Source organism: Cricetulus griseus, chromosome 7 (assembly GCF_003668045.3).
Source record: "Cricetulus griseus strain 17A/GY chromosome 7, alternate assembly CriGri-PICRH-1.0, whole genome shotgun sequence".
Lineage (NCBI taxonomy): Eukaryota > Metazoa > Chordata > Mammalia > Rodentia > Cricetidae > Cricetulus > Cricetulus griseus.
In genome coordinates, this window is record NC_048600.1 from 74662553 (window position 1) to 74687699 (window position 25147).

General features: G+C 45.7%; 1 protein-coding gene across 1 annotated transcript; it reads left to right on the forward strand.

Annotated features, from left to right (window-relative positions):
- The first annotated feature begins 984 nt into the window (after positions 1–984).
- Positions 985–24902, forward strand: Alkbh5 (alkB homolog 5, RNA demethylase). The gene is made up of 4 exons (XM_027427291.2): positions 985–2665; positions 12775–12855; positions 19484–19639; positions 20389–24902. The coding sequence occupies exons 1-4, from the start codon at positions 1893–1895 to the stop codon at positions 20564–20566; spliced, it is 1188 nt and encodes a 395-aa protein (XP_027283092.1). The 5' UTR covers positions 985–1892; the 3' UTR covers positions 20567–24902.
- The last annotated feature ends 245 nt before the right edge of the window (positions 24903–25147 follow it).

Below are 25147 nucleotides of genomic sequence, written 5' to 3' on the forward strand. Positions count from 1 at the left end.
TAGGAAACTGAGGTTCAGTTCCTCAGCAATCCTTGTGCTGCTCCATTTCATCCTCATAACCACCTTTTGAGGTGAGTACTGGTTCCTGGTTTTACACACCAGAATCTGGTATGGTTCCAAGACAAGAGGTGAACCTAACGAAAGGCACGGGAGATGGACAGGCATTAACAGATGACAGACAGCATGGGCAAAGGTCAAGAGGGACCGGTGTGTGTGTGTGAAAATCTGATGGAGTACTAAAGACGAAGCAGCTCAGCGTGGAAAAGGCACTGGGAACCAAGCAGAGCGGCTGGATTTCGTCTTGGGGAGGTCGGGAGCAGAAACCTAACTTGCTGGAGAGCTCATGGGCCTCCACCATGACTACACCTTTGTTCAGGCCTTGCCCTCTGCTTCAGGCTTTTTTGTTACTGGAGTTTGTCGTGGTTGTTTTTGAGACAGAGGCTCGCTATGTAGCCGAGGCTGGCCTCTGACTTGTGGGCTAATCTCCAACCTCTGTCTCCACAACGCTGGGGTTACAGGCGCACTTTACACACCGTTGTTCAAACGTTTTTAAGTGTCTGAGGTAAATATCCAATTTGGACTAATCCACGGTAATCCTGCGCCCGTGTGACAAGAGCCCTTTTGTCGCCCCCTATAACAGGGCTCCCAAAATCCACCCCCAGCAGAGACAAGATACGCCCATGCGCGTACCCGCGGCTGCGCGCATGGCGGGCAGTCCCGGGACGTGACTTGTGGAACGTCCGCTCCAGGAAGCGATGGCGGCGGGGGAACAGGGTGTGGGATGTCCCAACTGCGCGCCTCCAGCTTCTGTTGCCGTCCTGGCTTGCTCCGGAGTTTGGGTCTGACGCTCTCCAGCCCTCAATCTGAAAACTTTCCTACTGTTTCCGAAGCTTCACAGGAGTCCACAGGGATTTCCTCCTCCGAGAACTCCACTCAGGCGCTTATTTAGCCACCTATTCATCCTTCAGGGGTCCTCGAGCTGCTGCCCGAAGCTAATTAAGTGATGGACGCAGTAGCCAAGGAGACTAGCTGATTGACAGGCATGATTTACCAACCGACTCTAGAAACTCCGGTCTGTGTTTGCCCAACGCGTGGCCGGCAGTCCAATTAAGAAAGTGGAAGCGCCAAAGGGGGCGGTCACGGGGCGGATTGGGTTGTGGTGATTCCCGAGGATTGTGCGCTGGAAGCTGAGGCGTCTGCGGGCATCCGCCCGATGCCGTGACGCGGCAGCCCAGCAGAGTTGACACGGCGAGCACAGCCGAGCGGGTGGAGTCCTCTGGTTCCCGGAGGCGGCGTGGCGTGAAGGCAAATTGCTGTTTGAGAGCTGTCCTCTCGAAGTCTTCGGGGTGGGGGGGTGGGGAGGGGCGGCGGACGACGAGCGGGCCTCGTGTGCGCTTGCGCCGGCACCTTTGCCGACCGGGCCGCACGCACGCGCATGCCCAGAGTGCGCGGAGTCTCGTGGCCGGCTGCACTGCGCATGCGCGCCGAGGAGCCCGCTAAGGAGCGGCGCTGTCGGAGGTCGGGCGGGCAGGCGGTGACGTCGTGAGGAGAGCTTTAAAGTGCGGGCCGGGCCGGGCGTCTGAGGTCTGACCCAGAGTCTGGCCGAGTCTTCACGGAAACCCTTCACGGTATGAGGCGCTGCCGGCGCCCTTGTTCCTCGGGACGTGGAGAAGGTGGAGGAGGAAGAAGCCTCGCTGTCGCTTGTGCTGCATGACCGACCGCTGCTGAGGTTCGACCCCTTCCTGGCCCCTCTACGCCCCCCTCTGGTTCCTTGGGCCAGGCATGGCGACCTGGCACTGAGGACCCCCGCTTTCCTCTCGGGCCCCCGGGCGCGTCCCCCAAGAGCCATGCCGGGCCGCCCTGGAGGACCCTAGAGTTGAGTTGCGGGGGCCATGGCGGCCGCCAGCGGCTACACGGACCTGCGTGAGAAGCTCAAGTCCATGACGTCCCGGGACAACTACAAGGCTGGCAGCCGGGAAGCCGCCGCCGCTGCAGCCGCCGCTGTGGCCGCTGCCGCGGCTGCCGCGGCCGCCGCCGAGCCTTACCCGGTATCCGGGACCACCAAACGGAAATACCAGGAGGACTCGGACCCGGAACGCAGCGACTACGAGGAGCAGCAATTGCAGAAGGAGGAGGAGGCTCGCAAGGTGAAGAGCGGAATCCGTCAGATACGTCTCTTCAGCCAGGATGAGTGCTCCAAGATCGAGGCCCGCATCGACGAGGTGGTGTCCCGCGCCGAGAAAGGCCTGTACAACGAGCACACCGTGGACCGGGCCCCCCTGCGCAACAAGTACTTCTTCGGCGAGGGCTACACGTACGGCGCCCAGCTGCAAAAGCGCGGGCCGGGCCAGGAGCGCCTCTACCCGCCGGGCGACGTCGATGAGATCCCCGAATGGGTGCATCAGCTGGTGATCCAGAAGCTGGTGGAGCATCGCGTTATCCCCGAGGGCTTCGTCAACAGCGCAGTCATCAACGACTACCAGCCTGGAGGCTGCATCGTATCTCACGTAGACCCCATCCACATCTTCGAGCGCCCAATCGTGTCTGTGTCTTTCTTTAGCGACTCGGCACTTTGTTTCGGCTGCAAGTTCCAGTTCAAGCCCATCCGAGTGTCGGAACCTGTGCTTTCTCTGCCGGTGCGCAGGGGGAGCGTGACTGTGCTCAGGTAACATACCTGGGAGGAGGGGCTGGCCCTGCACCTTGCCGCCTAAACCTTTCCAGCCGGGTCCTGGAAGCCACAGCTGATGGGAGCCTGTTCTTTTTATGGTTCTGACTCATCCTTTTTCGTGCAGACCATAGGAATCTTGTGTCTAAAACTCTTAGAGGGATGAGGCCGATATAGAATTCTGTACCTGCAGGCAGATTTAAAGTGGTCATAGTAGTTTATCTGAGAATTCATCTATAAAAGCCTTATTCTGAGAGGCTAAGCATTTTCTGAGCATAGGACTCCCGTTTTCCAAATATTCGGAGCTTGTTTTGCATTTTGTTTTTGAAGGTGGGGGTGGGGGGTGTTTCAGGTAGTTCAGGATAGCCTTCATCTTTCTACACAAAGAAAGATGATCTTGAATGTAATCCTCCTGCCTCCACCTCCCAAGTTCTGGGATTACAGTTGTAAACAGGCCGGGTTTTTGTGGGGCCTAGAGATAGAACTCAAGGCTAAGTGTTTTCCATGTGGTTTTAAGCAAATCACTTTAGGGTTTGGACTTCATTTCCATATCTTAAAAAAAAAAAAAAAAAAAACCTGTGCTTAACTATCTAAAAGTTTTCCCTGGTCTCTCTAAAAGTTTCCTCTGTACAGATGTTTGTGGTTTAACAAAGTATAGTGGATTCCTTAACTGAAAATGCAGGCAGAGCCCTTGAGTTTTTTGGTTTGGGGTTTTTGTTTTGTTTTTGGTACAGATTTCTCTATTCTTGGGAAGAATGACTTTCTTAAGGCTGAACGTTTTGGTGGTTTAGCCAGAAACACTCTTAGTTTTGGGCCTGTGTAGAAATGCCATAGCTGTTACTGGGATCCAGTAAAACAAAATACAGCTGGTCCGTTGACCTGGTGTTTGGCCTTGTGATTTGGTGACCACATCTTAGGCTCTTGGCCAGTTGGGGCCCCAGATACTGCTAAGAATTAGCTCAGTGCCCTGGCCAACAGGGTAATTCATCTGCTGGAACACTGTTGGGCTTTATATGAAATGAAATTTTATTTGGGGGCTGTCTTCTTCCAGCCCTTAAAAAAAAAAAAAAAAGAGGTAAGCCTAGTTAATATACTTTGCTAATTCCCAAAATGAGGCCTAGACTACAACTGTTTCAAGTGTCCCAGATGTGTATGGTGCTTCCAGGTGGATGTCTTGACAAAATGTTTTTAAAAGGGATTTTCAGCTGGGTCTAGTAGTGCATGCCTGTAGGCTCAGCACTCATGAGGATGAGACAAGAGGACTGCTGTAAGTGGATCAAAAATATCCATCCACTCACTTTCCAAAAGAAGGCATTTCAAGGGAGCTTGCTATGTAAGGGAGATTTGGGGGTCTGCCTTGTTGAAGTTTCTTGGTCCTGAAAGGATGTCACACAAAGGCCATTTGGTCATTTAGTGGGATTTTTTTTTCTTCATAAACTTCTAAGGTTGTCTAGAGGGTTATCAGTGACTGGCTGCTTAGTGGGGAATTCTCAGGCATTTAGAGACTCCCCCTACAGCACACTCCTAGATTTAAAAGCAGAATTTACAAACTCTTAATGTGCAGGTCTGTTAGTGATTAACAAGATTGCATCATCAGGAAAATTGTCTTTCTTTGCAGTAGTAAAGTCCTAAAGCTTTCCCAGTCCTTCCAGCCCCTCCTGGATTCAAGCTTGGCTCCAGAGTTAGTGTGGGAGGCACAGCCGAGTCCTGAAAAGTGCTGCCCCAGGCTTTGAATCCAGCTTACTTTGGGATTATATTTATTGGGGGGAGGGGGTGGGGGACAGAGTCTCAACCTGTAGCCTAGGCTGGCCTCCACCTCAGGACTATTACTGCCTCTGCTTCCAGAGTGCTAGGATTGCCGGAGTGAGCCAACATGGCTAGCTTTCTTTGGGATCTTATAGGTATCTTTTCAGAGTTGGCTTTCTTAGCTCTATAACAAATACTGCCAACTTTTGTGGCCTTTTAGTTAAATGTGATTTGGTGTCTAACAGAGCATGACAGGATAGGCACTCAAATGTCTATACAACTACTTAGTGAGCTCCTGCTCCAGGTGGGAAGGGTGCTAGGGAATTGAATTGGTGGATCTTGAGACATGACTCCAGTCTTCACATAGTTCATCCTCAGTAGAGGCTTTAGACTAGGTGGATCATCAGAGTCCAGAAAGATAATAAAAGAAGCATGTTGTGGGAGCATCTTACTGTGAGATATTGGAAGTTCTTGGAAGGAAGATGAACTAAGGAATGACTAGAAAATAGCCAGAGTGGTGGAATCACAAAGTAGCAGAGCTTCAAATGCAGCAGTAGAATGTAGTCAGTGGTAAACATGGGTGCTGTGAGGCAGGTGGCATTCCATATCAGAGACTCTGATAGGGGGTTATCCTAGTGATACCAGTAGTTTCTCAACTACTGTTGATATTTGGAGCTTGTAAATTTTTTTCTGGGTGAGCTGTCCATGCAGTGGGAAAAAAAAATAGGAGCATCCCTGGCCTTTATCTGCTAGACACTAAACACTTTTTAGGGCTCCAGACATTGACAGGTGCCCCAGTAGGTGAGGGTTGCAGGGCAGCTTCATCCCCAGTTGAGAACTATTGTCCTAGGGTTCTAGACACACCTGCTAATTTAAATCTTCAAGAACCTGTTAACGGTACTTTGCTTGCCTGGTATGAAGTTAAATGAGCACCTGCCTATTAGTAATGCCCCTTATCAAATCCTGTGTGGAAGCCTGTAAAAAGTTTGCTTTTTCCTTTTTTCCTGGTGGGTTCATTTTTCCAGAGGTAAAGCTGCATGCAAGTTAGATGGAAACAGTTAGATGGATGAATGTGGGTGCTGTCTTCACTTGTTAGTGGCAGTATATCTGTATTTGGCAAAAGCACCATGGTAAAATTGTTTTACATTTATTGGTGTTCAACACGTGTTTTGATAAGTGGCAGACATTTGACTCTGGTGTCTAGACCTGCATTTTTATTAGAGCAAGGCTTCACAGACCACTCTAGAAACATTTTACATTCCTTTCCCAACCCAACTGTCAGGTTTTGACTGTTGGTAACTTTCCTAATTTGGACCTGGAAGGGGCGGGTCCCCTTTTTTATGCTCTATCATTTACCTTTTCTTCATGTCACTCATCCCATATTCTTTGTCCTGGCTCTGTAAGGTGAATAGGGCAGATTAAAATAGACCCCAGAGCTGGAGATGGTTCAGTTGGTGAACTGAACTTAGTGCTTAGAAGCATAAGGACCTAAGTTTGATTCCCTAGAAATATCCCAGCCCTTATCTTCCTTCTTTAAAGCCAGATGTGATATGCCCATATCTGTAATCCCAGGGCCAGAGAAGTGAAGACACTTATTAGCCACCCAACCTAGCCTTCTTAGCCAATGAGAGACCCTGTCTCAACAAAAGCAAGGTGAATGATGCTTGAGGAATGGCACCTGAAGTTGACCTCTGGCCTCTTATGTGCATGTGTGCCCACACACATGCACAAATAAAAAGGTGGTACATGTATTACTTTGTAAGGTAATTTTCTAAAGTAAAAAAGATTTTAAGCAACAGACTTCAGTTGTTTTAGTTAGAATAATTACCTCAAGACTAACTGCTTGTGAGCTGTTTCCCTTAATCACTTTTTTACTCCTTTCAGAGATCTGGGTCTTGGCCACCAGTAGAATGACTGCTTCACCTAGCCATCCATTGTGAGCTTAGTCTTTGATCTTCTGGTTACTAGTATTGGGGGATCAAGCAGTCAAGCATCCCTGTAAGTTTGGGGCTAATAGCTGATCTTGTTTGGCTGATAGAAAGCAAAATTTAGCTTTGTGGCTCAAAATAGTTGGGGAAAGTCCTGGGCTGCACCTCTTGTTTGGGTTGGTTTTTGTTGTTGTTGTTGTTGTTGTTGTTGTTGTTGTTGTTGTTGTTGTTTCCATTATGTACATTTATTTGTGTGTATGCATATGTGTTTGTGGTATATCAGAGGACAACTTGTGGGGGTGGACTCTCTCCCTGTGGGTCCCTAGTATCAAACTAAGGAAGTCAGTCTTGGCAGAAAGAACCATTGTCCACTGAGCCATCTATCTCACTTGCCCGTTGTTTGAAATTTTCGTTTCAGGGCTGTACACTCCCTGGAAGGGCTGTTGGTTGTTGAAATTAGCTTCCCTTTGTGTTGCCAGGCCTGACAAGGCAGAAAGTAGCAAAGGAGAAACAGCTAGCTGGGAGCCATGATCTCAAACAGGAAACTCACAGCAAGCAAAGAATAAACAGGCCACAAAAATCTCAGGGCTGACAGGCTGGCCATTTTAGCCTGAGCAGTTAGTGTGCAATACTCGGTGCGATACAACCCTCCCTGTCTCATAGGACTGGTACTTATTCCCATATTCTTTGAGGCCAGCAAGGCCCCATGACAAATTAAACCCTGTTACCAAGAAACAGATGGGATTTTCTGCTTTTGCTTGTTACTCACTTAACACATTCAGCTACCAGAAACAAAAGATTATGTAAACTTGGTGGAAGTTTCAGCATCATCACTAAGCTGTTTGAACATCAACAAATTTTATTTGTTTATTTATTTGTTTTTGAGGCGTGGGTTTCACTATGTAACCCTGGGCGGCCTAGAATTCACTTCTGTATACTAGGAAACTGACAGATTGACCTGCCTCTGCCTCCCTAGTGTGAGTGTTGGGAGGTGCATGCACACCAGCCATGAGCAAATTAGTTAATGGTCCTGTTTTTCTCTTGTGCTAAAAAGGAAGCCAATGATGCTTTAGAGTTGTCAGGAAAGATTGAATCTCTGTTATGTGGCTGAATTCTTGAAGTTTTGTTAAAGACGTCTCAAGAGATGAGCCACACTCCTCGTAGTGGTGGCCCACACCTTTAGTCCCAGCACTTGGGAGGCAGAGGCAGGCAGATCTCTGTGAGTTCAAGACCATCCTGGTCTACAAGAGCTAAGTTCCAGGACAGTCTCCAAAGCTACAGAGAAACCCTGTCTTTAAAAACCAAAAAAAAAAAAAAAAAAAAAAAAGATGAGCGGCTGTCAGTACTTTGGTGTATACAGAATTGGGATATATCAGTGTCCAAAAAGCCCCAAGACTTCTTTAAGTTATTTCTTTTCCTAAAACTTGCGTTCACAGTCCTCCCTGTGTACCAGTGGCTCCTGCCACAACCCTAGCCTTCAACTTTCTTCCTCTGCAAGTCTATCAATGATGAGGCAGGTTCAAGGGGCCCATCAAAGGGAGGCTAGCGTTAGGATGTGACCTTGTCTAGTTCATCCATTTTTGGTCTGCCCCGGCCTACGCAGGACATGGAACAGATGGAGAATGGTGGCCATCTTGGAAGTGAGCCTTATCAACTCCATCTCTAAGGCTGTCCCTAGAAGAGACATGCATAGTCCTGCACATTTCCTTAGTAATAATGGTTTTTCAGACTCATTCAATTTGTGTACAGTCCTCTAAGGAAAGGCTTGTTGCAATCTGTTTTGGTGGTCTTAAAAAGAGGCTTCAAAGTCATAGACTGTTTTGGTGTAGAGTATTAGTGCACATTTAATTTTTTGTTCATCATGCAGAGTTGAGTAAGGTTTTTGAACAGTGTGCTGTCTTAGAAAGAATACAATTTCTTTGCCATGGAATGATGTGTTTGGGTAGCATGGAAGAAATCATTTGGGGCAGGAGGCTTAGGGAAATTTTACCTGGAGGAGACAGATATGTCAGCTCCCTTGTCATTCTAAGGTATAGGATTAATGAGTGACAGAGCTAGTATGGATAGCATAGTAAGCATTGTTGCTGTGCATGAGGCAGAGAGCGGACCAGCTAGACAGCATAAGGTATTCCTCTACTTTTATTGTGAAAACAGGAGCAGGTGGCTATAGAACTTTCCTTTCACATTAAGGGTAGAACTGAACCCAAGGCATATTACATTTCAGAATGGCAGAGTGAGATTTTCAGTGTAGCAGGTAAGGTTCTTAGCAGTAAAAGGCACTCTTTGTGGTCTTGACTGGGCATTTTCTGCTTAAGTTCCGCCAGGAAAATTCTGTTAAAACTTTTTGGGTTCTTTCTCCCACAGAGGAAAAAGCAGTAGGCTATCACAGAGATAACAGGAAATTCTAGAATGCTGGTGTTAACAAGACTTAAATATAGGGTTGGTATGTCAAGGTCACGTCTGTGGTTCAGTGTAGTGCTCCCTTCATACTAGTTGTGAGGCCTGGGCTTAGGGCAGGAACCTGGCATGGCTGGTTTGTTTTATATAACCCTTTGGAGGATGGGGCAGGGAACATGAAAGCAGTCAAGCTTTGACAGTCTGGATTTGTTCCAGAGCTACATTAAGAGAAGTGGTTTCTTGTTGGAAATGAGAAGTCGGGATCCTTAGTCATATTTATAATAGCCAAGTGAAATATAATACTTGTTAACATCAGGGAACGTTACATGTAGCTTGCACTGCAGATTCAGACCTTTGAGATGTGCCATTAGACTTAGGTCTTTTGAGAAGATCTATGTATTTATAGTATGTAGGACTACCTTTTAGCTCCTTCTCTAGTCACTCATATAAAATGATAATAACATGGCTCACACCTGTAATCTCAATATTCAAGAGGCTGAGGTAGGAGGATTGCTGTGGATTTGGGGCCAGTCTAGACTATATAGTTACTGGCCTACTTGGGCTACAGAATGAGAGGTCTTTTTTTTTTTTTTTTTTTTTTTTTTTTTTAGATTTATTTATTATGTATACAGTGTTCTGTCTGCATGTGTCCCTGCAGGCCAGAAGAGGGCACCAGATCTCATCACAGATGGTTGTGAACCACCATGTGGTTGCTAGGAATTGAACTCAGGACCTCTGGAAGAGCAGCCAGTGCCCTTAACCTCTGAGCCATCTCTCCAGCCCCAGAGGTCTTGTCTTAAAAGTCAAAATGGAAAGAAAAAAAAAATGAATGAGACAAGAGCTAACTCCTAGCCTGGGAATAGGGCCAAGAGGCCCGTGCTAATGTAGAAGTGCAACCCTGTACGGGGTCAAAGATTGTGTTTCCTCTGCAGGAGCTGAACTCAAGGCTCTGGCTTGCTAAGTAGTCTAGGCTCTTTAGCAGTGCTTAGCAAATGATAGGATTGTCCAAGGCACTCATGAGTTATCCAGCATCATTTTCAACTCTTAGATAGGCCTCTCTCTCTGCTCCCTTGCCATTGTTTTCCTTCATGTAAATGGTCTAACTCTTGATTCTGCCTTGAAGGGAAGTGGTGTCTGTTTGCCTTTTAACATATTGAGTCTTTAATAATGACAAAAATAAGCATATAAATTATAGAGCATAACAAAATGAACACCGAAGACTCTACTGTTCTCCTTACAATCATTGAAGAAATTAGGGTTTTCTGTTCAAGCATGTGACTTAACTCAGGTCACAAAACTTGTAGCTTGGTGGGACATGACAGTACACACATTTAATCCCAGTACTCAGGAGGCAGAGGCAGTTGGATCTCTGAGTTTAAGGTCAACTTGGTCTACATAGTGAATTTTATCCAGGACAGCCAGGGCTGTATAGAGGGACCCTGTCTCAAACAAAAAAGCTGTACCTGACAAAGTCCTAATTTTAACCCAAGTTCTCTGTAACTCCTCCTATGTTCTTCTCTCTGTGGGCTTTCTGTGGGCTCACAGGTTTTTTTGTTTTGTTTTGGTTTTGGTTTTTCGAGACAGGGTTTCTCTGTGGCTTGGAAGCTGTCCTGTTTAGCTCTTGTAGACCAGGCTGGTCTCGAACTCACAGAGATCCACCTGCCTCCGCCTCCTGAGTGCTGGGATTAAAGGTGTGCACCACCAACGCCGCAAGGGCTCACAGTTTTAATAGGAGTGAAGAGTGCATTCTTTCGTCAGTGCTCAGTTAAAGTCAATAGATTCTTTTGCCATTGTAATTCTTTTTTTGAACTCTTAATTAGTATTTTCCAACTTGATTTGGTTTATGGATATTTGTTAGTCTCTTTTGAGAATAATATTCTCTCTCTCATTTGTTAGTCTCTTTTGAGGATAATATCCTCTCTCTCTCTCTCTCTCTCTCTCTCTCTCTCTCTCTCTCTCTCTCTCTCTCTCTCTCCACTAAAGAACCCTGATCTAGAAGCAGCTGGGAGTGGGGGTAGGAACAGGTAAGGCATTTATCAATAGGCTTGCTCTATCTCCAGCATGGACCCAACCAGAATGGGGGTGGACACCTCTATGTAGCCCTAACTGTCCTGGAATTTGCTGTGAAGACTAGTCTGACCTAGAACTTCAAGAGATCCACATGCCTTTGCTGCCTGAGTGCTGGCTTTTGAAACAGATTTTCTTTTTTCTTTTACTTTACATTCTTATCCCAGTTACCCCTCCCTCCTCTCCTCCCATCACCACGTTGAGGCAGATACATATATATGAATGAATTGGGCTCCAAAAAGCCAGTTCATGAACTAGGGGATAGATCCTGGTCCCGCTGCCAATGGCCCCACAAACTGCCCAAGCCATCCACTGACACCTGCATTCGGGGGCCCTAGTTCGGTCTTGTGCAGGTTCCCCGGCTGTCGGTCTCGAGTCAAAGGGCTCCTACTAACTCTGGCCAGCTGTTTGAAACAGATTTTTAAATCAGAAGTGCTTTCCTCCAAGGCAGTGGTTCTCAAACTGGGGGGTTGAACGACCCTTTCACTGGGGTCACCTAAAATCATAACAGTATCAAAATTATAGTTATGAAGTAGCAATGAAATAATTTTATTGGTAGAGGTCATTACATGAGGTTAGGGAGGTTGTGAACCACTGCTCTGAGGGCTGACCCTGAATCATTTTCGCTTTGTATTTCTTATTGGCTTTTGAATTCAGCATTGCTCTTAGATCAGCCTAGCCCTAGCTGGGCGTTGGTGGCACTTGCCTTTAATCCCAGCACTCCAGAGGCAGAGGCAGACGGATTTCTGTGAGTTCGAGGCCAGCCTGGTCTCCAGAGTGAGTGCCAGGATAGGCTCCAAAGCTACACAGAGAAACCCTGTTGAAAAAAAAAAAAAAAAAAAAAAGAACAGCCTAGATCTTAAGGAGTCATTCCCAGATCTTTTGTGTTCCAGGTGGTTATGCATGTATTATCTGTACACCTGCTCTAGAGAAGGAACAGATGAGTAGCCATGAGAAAAGGGTCTGCATTAGGCATGGTAGTGCAGGCCTTTAATTCCAGCATGGGGAGGAATTGGCAGGCAAATCTCTTTTGAGTTCAAGGCCAGCCTGCCATACAGAGTGAGTTCCAGGACAGCCAAGGCTACACACAGAGAAACCCTGTCTCAAAAACCAAAAAGTGTATGGTATAGAGGCAGCTAGAGATCTTGAATGGGAAAGCTTAAAGGCAAGCTCTTCCATCCAGCCTGACGCCTGTGTATATCTCTGCAGCTCAGTGGAGTATCTTGGAGTGGGAGTATCTTATCTCTTGGGATTGAGAGATAAGATGGGCTCCGTTATTCCTAGAACTTCAAATCAGAGGGATGCCAGCTGAGAATAGAATAACCATCTAACCACATTTGTTAGCCTTTAAGTAGTTTTAATATCATGTAACTTTTAAGTAGGAATTTCATTGTGATGGAAATTTGTAAAATATCTCAAACATAGCTGTCAAAATTTGGATCTCTCCAAAGGAGGCTATTGAAAAAAAATTTTTTTTCCAAGTAGGAAAGTTCTGTGTTGGGATTTAGTGATCCCTATATTTCTATGTTGTCAGTGGCTATCTCGGCATCCTCTGGGGGCAGGTTTCTGTATTTTCACCAAGGACTTTCACCTTCACTCCAGTTGCCTCCAGAATTTCTTTATTCTTATGTTTGTTTTGGTGCTGGGGATTGAACCCAGAGCCTCACACTTGCCAGGCAAGTGCTTTTCTGCACTATACCCTACCCTCAAGAGCTGTGAACAAAAAGGATTCTAGTCTATACTTGGAGTGTCCTGCTTCAGACTTTGTCTTAAGTGACCTGTGAATCTTCTGTGCCAAGTTTTTCCTTTAATCGTTTCTAGGCAGACACTCCTTAGAGCTTAAACATGATATTTCCCTCCCATGTATATTCTTGAACTTCTCAGAGGGCAGCCATGAGGTTTGGTACTTTTCCTGTCCCCCATGAACTTTGGTTGTTTGCCTACTCTCTTACTGGTTCTGTTTCTTTCTAGTGGATATGCTGCTGATGAAATCACTCACTGCATACGGCCTCAGGACATTAAAGAACGCCGAGCGGTCATCATTCTCAGGAAGTAAGTACTTTCATGTCTGGCATCCTCTGCCTTAACTACAGGCCTGTCTGAATCCTCTAACCTATCTACTTCTTGCATGCACTATATAATCTAGGGGAGCAGAAAGACACAAAATATCTTATTTTACATCCTTAGGCTGTTTAGGGAGTCCAGTGTTGAGCAAAGATGTGCTCCTGAAAATTATTGGCACACTTTTTTTTCTTTCAAGGATTTTTTTTTGGGGGGGGGGGGTTGTTGAGACAGGGTTTCTCTTTGTAGCCCTGGCTGTCCTGGAACTTGTTCAGTAGACCAGGCTGGCCTCAAACTCAGAGGTCTGCCTGCCTCTGCCTCCTGAGTACTGGGATCAAAGGTGTGCACCACCACCTAGGTTATTTTGCTTTTAATTATATGTGTGTGTGTGTATCAATGTATACATATGTGCAAGTGTCTGGAGTCCAGAAGAGGGAGTCAGATTCCCTGGAGCTAGAGTTCCAGGTAATTTGTAAGCCACCAGATATGGATGCTAAGAACCAGACTTGGGTTCTCTGCAAGAATAGTACATGCTCTTCTGAATTATCCCTAGTCCTTTTGGGCACAGTCTTGACACAAGATTTGGGGGGTACTTTCCTAACACACACGCATACATGCCCGTTCTGACTTGTCACATGTGCTTTTGGTGATTATTTTTAGACTGTGCCATAGCAGCCTACTTTAAAAATTCCTAGGCTTTCGCTTCTAGAAGGAGCAAGGAATGAGGAGAGGTGACAAGAGTGGGAGGTTAGGATGTAGTATTTAGCTGGCTCTTAGCTATGGGAGAAAAAGAAAGTGAAGCATAGTCAGGCACTCCTGAAATGTTGACACCTAGGAAGTGGAGGTAGGAGAGGTGTTTAAGACTGCCTGGGCTATATGAGGCTTGTGCTTTCTTTCTTTTGGTTTTGGTGTTTTTGTTTTAGATGATTCTTATAATGTTGCCCTGGCTGGCCTAGAATTCACTGTGTAGACCAGGCTGGTCTCAAACTCTTGAGATCCACCAGCCTGTATTTCTGAAGTGTAAAGGTGAGCAAAGCTTGTCTAGTGTGCAGATTCAGGTTGTGCTTAATGAGGTGGATATTGTTTGCCCTTTTTTCCCCCTTTAAAATGTAAATGATGTCTTTTAAAAATCTTTGAAAGTTTAAAAATTTTGTTATTTAAAAAAATGTGAGCCAGGCACTGGTGGCGCAAGCCTTTAATCCCAGCACTCGGGAGGCAGAGGCAGGTGGATCTCTGTGAGTTCGAGACCAGCCTGGTCTACAAGAGCTAGTTCTAGGACAGCCTCCAAGCCACAGAGAAACCCTGTCTCGAAAAACCAAAAAAAAAAAAAAAAAAAAAAAATGTGACCAGGCAGTGGTGGCACACACCTTTAATCCCCACACTCCGGAGGCAGAGGCAAGCAGATCTCTGTGATATGTGAATTCAAGACCAGCTTGGTCTACAAGAGCTAGTTCCAGGACAGTCTCCAAAGCCACAGAGAAACCCTGTCTCTAAACCGCCCCCCAAGCCCCACACACACAGAAAAAAAAAAAGTTACATGTAAATCAAGTATGGTAGTGCAGGGGCAAATAGATCTCTGTGAGTTCAAAGCTAGCCTGGTTTACATAGCTGAGACAGCCAGGACTACATGGAGAGACCCTGTCTCAAAAGAGTTGGTTCATTGGTTAGGAGCACTGGCTACTTGTCCAGAAGACCAGGTTGTCACAACCTGCTCACAACCATCTGTAATTCCAGTCACAGAGAATCCAACACTCTTTTGGCCTTCAACCAGGTCCGAAGACTATACAAGGCAATGAACGTCTATATAGTTAGAATAGACATTCAGAACAGAAGCTGTGGGGCTTCACACTAGATTGTATTTTCACTATTGGATTATATTTGTATGTACTTATCCACCACTGAAAATTAAAAACCAGTGACATTTGAAGAATTAGAAAAGCAATTAGCTGGGTGGTGGTGGCAAGTCCTTTAATTCCAGCACTAAGGAGGCAGAGGCAGAGGCAGAAGAATCTTTGTAAGTTCAAGGCCAGCCTGGTCTATAGAGCGGGTTCCAGGACAGCCAGGGCTACACGGAGAAACCTTGTCTTGGAAAGAAAGAAGAACAATTAGCTTAATATGCTCTGGGGCTTTTTGTTTGTTTTTGTTTGTTTGTTTGTTTTTTAATAGTTTTTGATTTATAGAACATTGTGAGACTATTAGAGTTTACATGTATCCTGTAATTCATTTCCTTTATTGTTGATATCTTAAATTTAGTGAGATATATTTGTTACAGTTAGGAGGCCAATACTGATTGTAAGTGTAGGACCTGCCTAAGCTACAGAGAGCATGTTTGTGAGACCTTGTCTCAAACTAGAAATTAAGAATACTGTGCTTAGGGGCTGGAGAGATGGCTCCAGAGATGACTGCTCTTCCAGAGGTCCTGAGTTCAATTCCTAGCAACCACATGGTGGCTCACAACCATCCATTATGAGATCTGTTGCCCTCTTCTGGTGTGCAGATATACATGGAAGCAGAATGTTGTATATATAATAAATAAATAAAATCTTTAAACAAAAAAAAAAATACTGTGCTTAGGATATAGTTCAATGGTAGAGTGTTTACCTGGGAATCCATGCTCTGAGTTAAATCTCCAGTACTGAGAGATATACCAGTACTGTCTATGTACCAAATATATTCGACATGATGGCATATGCCTGTAGTTTCAGCTTCTTGGAAATCTGAGCAAATCACTATCTGCCTATCTGCCTCTGCCTCCCAAGTGCTGGGATTAAAGGCATGCACCACCACTGTCCAACAACAAATACATTTTTTTATGCCAATGCTTGGAAGGCAGAGGCAGGTGGATCTCCAAGTTTGAGACAAGCTTAGTTGCAGACTGAGATCCAGGACAGCCAGGATTATACAGAGAGGCCTTGTCTTGGGTGTGGGGGAGACCAAAAAATAAAGAGAACTATAGGCAGGGGGGAGGCAGAAACAGGCAGATCTCTGAGAGTGAGGCCAGTCTGGACAGGTCTACATAGAGAGGACCCTCTCTCAAAAAAAAAGGAGAATTGTAAAGCAAACTACCTGACAGTATGATGAAGTAGCATGTCCTTAAAAGTGTCTGTCTCCAGCAATGTCCCTGGATATTGTGGTCATTGGTACTCCTGGAGAAAAACTGGACCCAACCTCTTGGAGGGTAGTTGAAGGGTTAAATACGGGTTAGATGATCAAGAGGCTAACCAACTTCAGGGGTTAAGTAATTAGTTCGTAGACATGGTAGTAGTGAATGGGGGGTCTAGTGTCTGTGTGATTTCCTGCTGTGCACCCTAGTGTTCCTCCCCCTGGAAGACCTGGCTTGTTGCCACATGCTCACATATTAACACTGAGAGTAGGAGGTGTGACTCTGGAATGGGGCTCAGGCAGGAAGTGGGTTGCTTGGGATGATTTTTGAGCAGGGATTTCTGGCTTACCTTTTTTTGTATATGGGCCTCCAAGATAGGCACCATAAGACACCCATACTAATTTCTATTTTTGCATGCCATTACAGCACAAAGCAGAGGGCACACTGTTAGAAAAGCACAGAATATGTCCCCTGAGGGCCCACCAGGAAGAAAATTAAAAATTAATCATATCCATCTTACTACTAGCTAGACAGGAATGGTATATTCAGTGGCTGGAAGACCAGCAAGTTTAGCAGACTAACTGGTGCAGATGAAGGGGTTAAGGAAGAGTTTAGATCAGCATTGGTGTCTCAGGAGATAGCTCGCAAGGCTTTTTCAGGTCTTAATGGTCTAGGAAGCTTTCAGGGTTCCACTGAGTCTGTTTACAATACTTGAATTCCTGAGATGGCACTGTCCATTGAAGTAGGTGAAATGAGACATGGCAGTGTAAATAGGCCACTTTTGATAAGAAGTAGGTTTAAGAATGCAAATGTTCAGTGAGGAAACCTCAGAAATCTACGGGGCCTCCTGTAGTAGATCAGTACTTGTCCCTAGCATAGGTGTGGACTTTGGGAGCCCATTCCACATAGAGGGATACTCCCTGAGCCAAGACACACAAGGGTAGGCCTAGGCCCTATCCCAAAGGATACAATAGACTCTGATGACACCCTATGGAAGGCCTCACCTTCCAGGGGGAGCAGAAAGGATATGTGATAGGTAGGGTTTTAGTTGGTGGGGGGGTGGTAGGGGAGGAAGGGAGGGAGAGGGAACTGGGATTGACATGTAAAACAATCTTGTTTCTAGTTAAATAAAAAACATCTGCAAAAAGAAGGAATGCAAATGTTAGTTGGCTAAGGTTAGTATGTTCTGTGATAGTGCTAGGAGTATTGTTAGTATGATTTGATTTGTTTGTTATATGGATGGGCCAGTGTTTTACCCCACTGAACTATACCTGGCCCACGTGATCTCTCTTTTTTTCCTTTATTAAATCATACTAATATTCTTTCAAGGACAAATATACAGCTAAGGATGCTAGAGTGAAGAAATCTTTATGAGCGCAAAGTCACAAAATAGTTTCGGGTGCTGTCTTCAGTGATGCTTTTTAACATTTGGAGAAGTAGGAAATATTCAACCCCTACAGCTATCGCAAAAGCAGCAAATTCCACATTTGAACCCTTTTAATAACATTCTCATAAAGATGACATTGTTGATCTGGGCGTTGGTGGTGCACGCCTTTAATTCCAGCCCTCGGGAGGCAGAGGCAAGTGGATCTCTGTGAGTTCGAGGCTAGACTGGTCTACAGAGCAATTTCCAGGACAGCCTCCAAAACAATACAGAGAAACCCTGTCGGGGGCGGGGGGGGGGGGGTGGCATTTTTTGTAAAAACACCAATGTATCTCCTAACCTTATTGTGAGCCCATGGATCCCTCAGCTCTCATGCATCAAGCTTCTTCTGGACTGTTTCTTATGTTGTCCCTTCTGTTTTTCACTGTCTGTAATCTGGAAGTACCAGTTAACCATGTCCATGGCCATATCTGACAGCAATCTGACCTCTCAGGTCACTCCTGAGTGATCTCTTTACCTTCGTGTCCTTTGGGGACGTTAGCCACTGAATACTCACCAGAGAGGGGCAAGTCGAGAAAGTCTTAATAGAGATATGCATGAGGTACTCAAATGGTTGGGTCTCATCCAAGAACAGAAGGATCTCAGGTTCTGAGGTAATTTGGCCAGAGAGGTGCTCTTTGGCCTAGGGATATAGCGCCACACTAGAGGCTTGCTTAGCATGTCTGAACCTCCAGTTCCATTCATGGCACCACAAAAAGAGGGAACACAAGTTCTGAGGCATCCATTATGCTGGAACAGACTAGAAATGAGGAGGAAATTGATACTAACCTGGATGGCTATAGGAAGCCACTGAGAGCAATGGGATGTAGGATTCACATAATGATGGGTAGTAGGAGCCTGAGCTCAACGGCTTGTTTTGCCATTGGAGCCAGAGGTCTGCCAGGGACCCCCACCCTAGTTAGTGACTGGATGAACAGAGGGTGAGTATAGTGGATGTGTTCTTTATTCCTCGGGAGAGTACGAGTGGCTAGATCTTGGTTTCCCTAACTTTGGCCATCCCTTAGCTATTGCCCCCACAGATACCCTTGCCATCTCTGGGGCATAGTGAATGTGAACTGGTTCCCTCTCTCCCAGTATTATGCTACCCTCAGGCAGCTCGGCTCCATCACAGTGAACACTACCTCTGCCTTAGACACCTTGCTGGGATCCAGTTTCTCTGGCCTCCATTGATGCCTGCATATACCCCCACAACACACATACATACACATAATTAAATATAATATTATTTATATATTATATATAATAAAAATATGGTGTGGTATATATTATATATTGTTATTAAAAAAGAAGCCCTTTTGGTCTCTGCTTGTTTAACATTCCCCTAAGGGCCACTGCTTAAGTGAGTATAGCAGGAGTATGGAGTAGGCTAGGCTTTTCTCCATTTCCTGACTCTGCCATTTAGCCTTCATGACCCTGTGTCTAAGAGAAAGTAAAGTGGTTCTGCTTTTCTCCACCTCTTCTGTAGACCTGGGGCAAAACCCTCCCTGTGTTTGTATTCCTGGTAGGGATGGACAGTATCTATTGAGGTATACCCAGAGTTCACTGGCAGGTTGGGTAGATGATCCTAGAGAAACTACAAGTCTGACTGGGTTAAAAGCTGCTGCCTTCAGCCAGGTGGTGGTGGTGGTGCTGCTGCTGCTGCTGCTGCTGCAGATGGTGCTGCAGGTGGTGCAGCACGCCTTTAATCCCAGCATTTGGGAGGCAAAGGCAGGTGGATTTCTTTGAGTTCGAGGCCAGCTTTGTCTATAAAGCAAGTTTCAGGGTAGCTAGGGCTATTATACAGAGAAACTGTCTTGAAAAACCAAAAGCACCAAGAAATGCTGCCTTCTGTGGCTGAGAGTGCCTTGGGTCTGTCTGCGTGCATAGCACACATTGGAGCTATCCAAACAGAAGTGACATTCTCTGGAAGTCACTAGACCAATCTCTAGTTGAACCATGAAGAGACCAAGGCACAGAACACAGACTGCTAGTTTGCATGCCAATCCAGTCTTCACTGGAGATATATCTGTTCTTATGGGGCTTATTACTTAACCAGAGGCCCTCTTGAGACCCTTTTTGTGTTTCCCTTACAGGACAAGATTAGATGCGCCGCGTTTGGAAACAAAATCCCTGAGCAGCTCCACATTGCCACCCAACTATACTTCAGATCGACTGTCAGGAAACAGCAGAGATCCTGCGCTGAAACCCAAAAGGTCCCACCGCAAGGCAGACCCTGATGCTGCCCACAGGTACTTAGAGCCCTCAACAGCCTGCAGTGCAGCTGATGGTCTGTCTGAAGACTGCTTAGGAGCCTGTAGTTGTAAGAGAGCATCTTGGCACTTAGAAGTGAACCAGGCATTTCTTGGAGAGGGTTTATGGAAGGGCATTGTTTAAAATGACACCAGAAGCGCCGGGCAGTGGTGGTGCACGCCTTTAATCCCAGCACTCGGGAGGCAGAGGCAGGCGGATCTCTGTGAATTCAAGGCCAGCCTGGTCTCCAGAGTGAGTGCCAGGATAGGCTCCAAAAAGCTACACAGAGAAACCCTGTCTCGAAAAAACAAAAACAAAAGACACCAGAAGGGTGAGAAAGCTGTGTGTATGGGCATTCTAGGAGAGAAGTTGTGTAAGAGCTAAAGCCCTGAGGCAGAAAAGAGCATGGTGGTTTTAGAGACCATGGGGGTTGCAAGAGTTGCAGGGATGATTATGAACAGGAGAAATGGGAAGTAGAGATACATGGCAGGACCCAGCAGACATGAAAGGGTACTGAGCTCCACAGTCAGAATAGACTCCACCAGGTGACTAAGAGACATCCCCAAGATAAGGACTGCCTACTGTCACTTAGTGGGCAGGCCCCACCACTGTTAGTACATCTGGATTGAGATCTACTGAGAAAAGTAACTCAATGCTAGGATGGGGGTGCTTCTGAATCCCCTACAGTGGTGGCAAGATTAGGCAACTCCTGACTTCTCAAGTAATAGCTTGTATCCATTGTTTGCAGACCCCGGATCCTGGAGATGGACAAAGAAGAAAACCGGAGGTCTGTGCTTCTACCCACACACCGGCGGAGGGGTAGCTTTAGCTCTGAGAACTATTGGCGCAAGTCCTATGAGTCCTCAGAAGATTGCCCGGAGGGAGCAGGCAGCCCCACCCGGAAGGTGAAGATGCGGAGACACTGAGGCCCTGTGCCCTCCTAGAACTCTGGCTAATCCTGATGTAGCTGCCCCATCTCCTGTTTCATTTGAGTGTTTTTTTCTTTGTTTGTTATTTTGGTCCTATATATGTTTTCCTTTCTTCGTTGCCTATTAAGGCTAAAGAACAGAATTGGCGCAAGACCTGGGTTATGTTCTTGGCTTTCCTCCTTGATGGAAAAGGCTGTTAGCTTCTGTAGGGGAACACTCATACCAGAGTAGCCAGTCAAGACAGTGGGGACAGCTGTCTTCAAGTGGAAATGTGTCAGACTAGGTTTATTTAAACACACAAAATGATTTGGTTAAGGAATTCTTGTTTGGGCTTTAAATGTAAACTTTGCAGTGTTTTAAATTTAAAGGCGATTCTTTTGCCAGCCCTTTTCTTCCACTGATGCTCATGCTTGGATGAGGTATCTTGGAGCCATATAGGTCCTGCATTGGGCCTGCTGCCCCTACATCTCACCTGCTGTCCAGACTCTGGAAGCTCATGCAAATACCCTGTTCCTCACTGTTCAGGTTGGCTGGGGGTGGGGCTTAAACAGTGCCAGCCCCTGCCATCCCAATTCTGAGTCCCCAGGCTCCTTGCATGCCCTCCAGCTTGCTCTGCCCACCAATCCTGGGTGGTCAAGAGACTAGCACAGTGGTCCTGACCTCTTGCCAAGAGCTTGCCCATTTTCTGGGTTGCTCCTTTTAGGCATGTGTGTGTGGTTGTATGGAACAGTTAGATTTGCTGCAGTGGGTCATTTGTAGGAATTGTTTCTAGCTAGAGGAATTGATTTGCTTCCGGTCTAGCATTTGGGTTATGGGAACTTGGGGTGTGTGGTAGGGCGTTGTTTCTTTTTTTCTGAGGTGTTTCCCCTCCCATTAGTCTCTTGGCTTTTTCCTTTCCTTTTCTCCTCAGTTGGCCATCTTGGTTCTTCTCCCCCCCCCCCCATTTCATCTATCTAAGAAAGTATGTCCTCTCTTGTCCATCTGTAGCTTATATCCAAGGCCAGAAGTCAGACCTGCATATTGGATTGGTACTTTCTCTGCCTCAGAGCCATGGGTGCTGGGAAAGGAACTTCTAAAAATAATAGAAAGTTAGTCTTTGACAGTTTCTGCCTTCTCAGATCCTGGAAAGCTGTGGGGTTTTGCTGATCCAGGTTCATTAGGAATGTCTTTGGCAGCCAGACAAGGATTGAGTCTGCCAAAAACAGGCCTTCCGAGCAACATGCCACCACAACTCTAGAGGTGCACAGAGGCCTGACCTCAGGCCTCTGGCTACAGAGATGTGGGGAGCAGCCAACCATCAGGAAATCCCTCTTTGGGGTCAGAAATCCTTTGCCAATGTGGAGCCCTCAAGTTGAGACTGCATAATTAAAGCAGTTGCAGGTCTTCTGTGGTTTTGGGTTGTTTTTTGTTTTGTTTGCTTTTGGTTTTGGTTTTTTTTTTTTTTTTTTTTTTTTTTTTTTTTTTTTTTTTTTTTCTTTTCTTTTTTTTTTTTGGTTTTGTTTTGTTTTTTTGTTTTTTTACTGCTCTCCCCCCCCCCAAAAAATGATTTGTAGTTGTGTGTGCAGCACTTTGCCCTAATATGTGTGTGCTCTACAATAAAAAACAAATCTAATATATTTTGAAACAATTGTCTGATGCTATGGTAAGAGAAAGCCTGACCTTGGTTTGTCCCTTAATTTATTTTCTTAAACTTACCAACTGGATTTGGAAAAATTGAATTTATTGCCTACCAGTGCTCTGAAGACAGTGGCCACTGACACTGGACCTCTTGATTTATGGCTGCAGGTGGACTTGCCCTTGCCCTTGCCCACTGCTCTCTCCCCTTCAAGGAGGTTGGCCTTCATAAACTATTGAGACCAAGGACATACCTTGTTGAATTCTCGAAACTACACTCTCTTCCTGGCATGTTAAGAGAAGCTGCAGGCCAGTGCAAATGCCACAAGTGGAGCTGGGGTAGGGAGAGGGGAGCTCTGGTAGAGGACATGGCGATTCTTGTACTCAGTAGCCAGGTTCTTGAGCTCCCTGGCTGGAACCTTGGTAGACAAAGCAGATAGGGATAGGCTGAGGCTGGGCCTCAGTGGATTTTAGTCTATTGGGATTCCTAATGATGTGGATCCCAGGGCGTTGCCAACCATTTCTGTTTACCCAGCTCTGCTCCAGTGATCTGAGCCAGTTTGGTCAAATTGCCACTGTGGAATCTTGGTCAAATTATTTCATTGCTTATAGAATGACTAACCAGTACATTTTGAAAAACAGTGCTAGGCCAAGAAGGGCCAGGGCCTCTGTATGATCTGTGCAATGCACTCGGATGACAATGGAACTGAGAGGAAAGCACCAAATGTCATCCTAACCATGATGTTGCAGATGTGGTGAACTCACTCCATGCTTGGGCACCTTGCCCTAGGGGCAAATGGATGGGGACTGAGGAACAAGGGATGTGAGAAACTCTTGACCCAGTGATCTCCTAGGTTTCAGTCTCTACTTGAATAGTGCCCCCATCCACATGAAGTAATAGCCTTAAGCAGGTTTCTCAGAATCCTACACCTGACTCCCTGAATCTTGCCTGTTTCAGCCATGGCACTGGGCTGTTCAGGTTGGCTGTTCAGCTTTGCTCCATCAGCTCCTGCTTGACTCAGCCCTCCTGTTAGGTAGTAGTTGCTCCAACAGCAGTTGGTACTGCCCTACCCACCCAGGAGCTCATCCAATTCTTCTAGCCGTGTTGTGTGGAGAAAGAAACAGGTCTAGAGAGTTCAGAAAAATAAAGTATCCTATAGGCCAGGCTCTGTAGGAAAAAGACCTGTATATGACATGCTTATGTGCATATAAGGTATTCTATGATGTATAGATAGGACAGCAGTAGAGCCCATTAACTGTAAGTGTAAATAACATGTACAGTGTGCTTGTAAATCTATAGCTAGTTGTTGCCCATGGAACACTTTTGACTGGCATTTTGTTGAAGTGTGGAATACATCATCTGCCTGTGGTTGTAATTCAAATACCATGTGAGGGAGATGCATTTTATCAGTTTGTCTTAGTTTTGTATGGCTTCCAAAACATTACTTCAAACATGAGAGTTTAAGGCAACAGAATTAGCTGGGTGTGGTGTTGCATGCTTATAATTCCAGCAGAGGCTGAGGCAAAAGGATCAAAAAGTTCAGTGCCAGCCTGGGCTAAAAAGCAAGACCATGTTCTCAGAAAGCAAAGTGGCCAAGCATGGTATTTGTCTGTAATCCCAGCAGAAGCCATAGGAGGAATATTGCAAGTTTGAGACTAGCCTGGTCTACACAGGAAGCTGGAGAGCAGCTGAGGCTACATAGTGAGACCCTGTTTCAAAACAATAAAAACATAACTGGTTCATGCTCCCTCTGAGGCTTTCTCTGGTGGGAAGCCTGTTCTCGATTACTTCTTGCAGCTTGGGGTAGTTCTAACCAGTCAAGATGCAGGTACTCTAGATCCATAGTCACATAACCTCTTTTGTATGCTACATCCTTCTCAGTGCCTCTCTGCCCTCTCCCCCAGTGTGTGTGTGTGTGTGTGTGTGTGTGTGTGTGTGTGTACGTATGTACGTGTACACAGGGTCTCACTGTAGCCCATTCTAGCCTTGAACTGGCAATCCTGCCACTGCACCCAACTTTTTCTGTCCTTGATTGGGCATTCGTAATTAGATATGGGAACACCCACATAGCCCACAGCTACATAGCCCCACTTTCTTTGTGGCAGTGCCAGGGATAGAACCCAGTGCCTCTCCAGTGCTAGGCAAGGACTCTACCACTGATCCACACCCTAACCCCGACTCCTTATAAAAGTAAGTGTATGACTTCCAGAGGGTAGAACCCGAGAGCCTTGGGGGCCACTGTGCAGCTAGCTTACCACACTGCTATTCAAAAATTGTTACAAAATCTATGACTTACTGGTTCCTCAAAGAAATTGTATTAATTGGATTGAAATTTCTCAGCCTCAGCACTGTCTTAAAAATTTAAATCTGGATCATAATATTTACTCCATTGCTTGCTTGTATTTTTTTCTTTAGTGCTGGGCATCAAACCTAGGGCCTTGTGAGTTCTAGGCCTTATAAGTGTTAGCTATGCCCCCAGCAGCTCATTGCTTTCTTAGGATTAGAAGACCCATGCTGTCCAATCTGGAACCACTGGACTCTGCCTTTTGAGCACTTGAAATGTGGCTAGTTTCAATTGAGATATGCTTTATACACACCAGAATTTGAAGTTAGTATGAAAAAGAATGTAAAATATATAATTGATAACTTTATATTGATTACATGTTGAAATACTATTTTGGACATACTGAGTTAAATAAAATACATTATTTAAATTAATCTCACCTGTTTTGTTTGAGTTCTTTTTATAAAGAAGTTTTTAGTTTCATATGTCTAACATGGGCTTATGCACTTGAGTGGAGGTGCCTGAGGAGGCCAGAAGAGGTGGGTAGATCCCCTGGTTTCAGGTTTTAATCAGGCCCTTGAGTTATTTGTTTGCTGGGTATTACAGAGGATCGGATAGATTGCCTACCTAGCATGTCTTCAATCCCCAGCACCATACACAGACAAAACAAATAGATCCT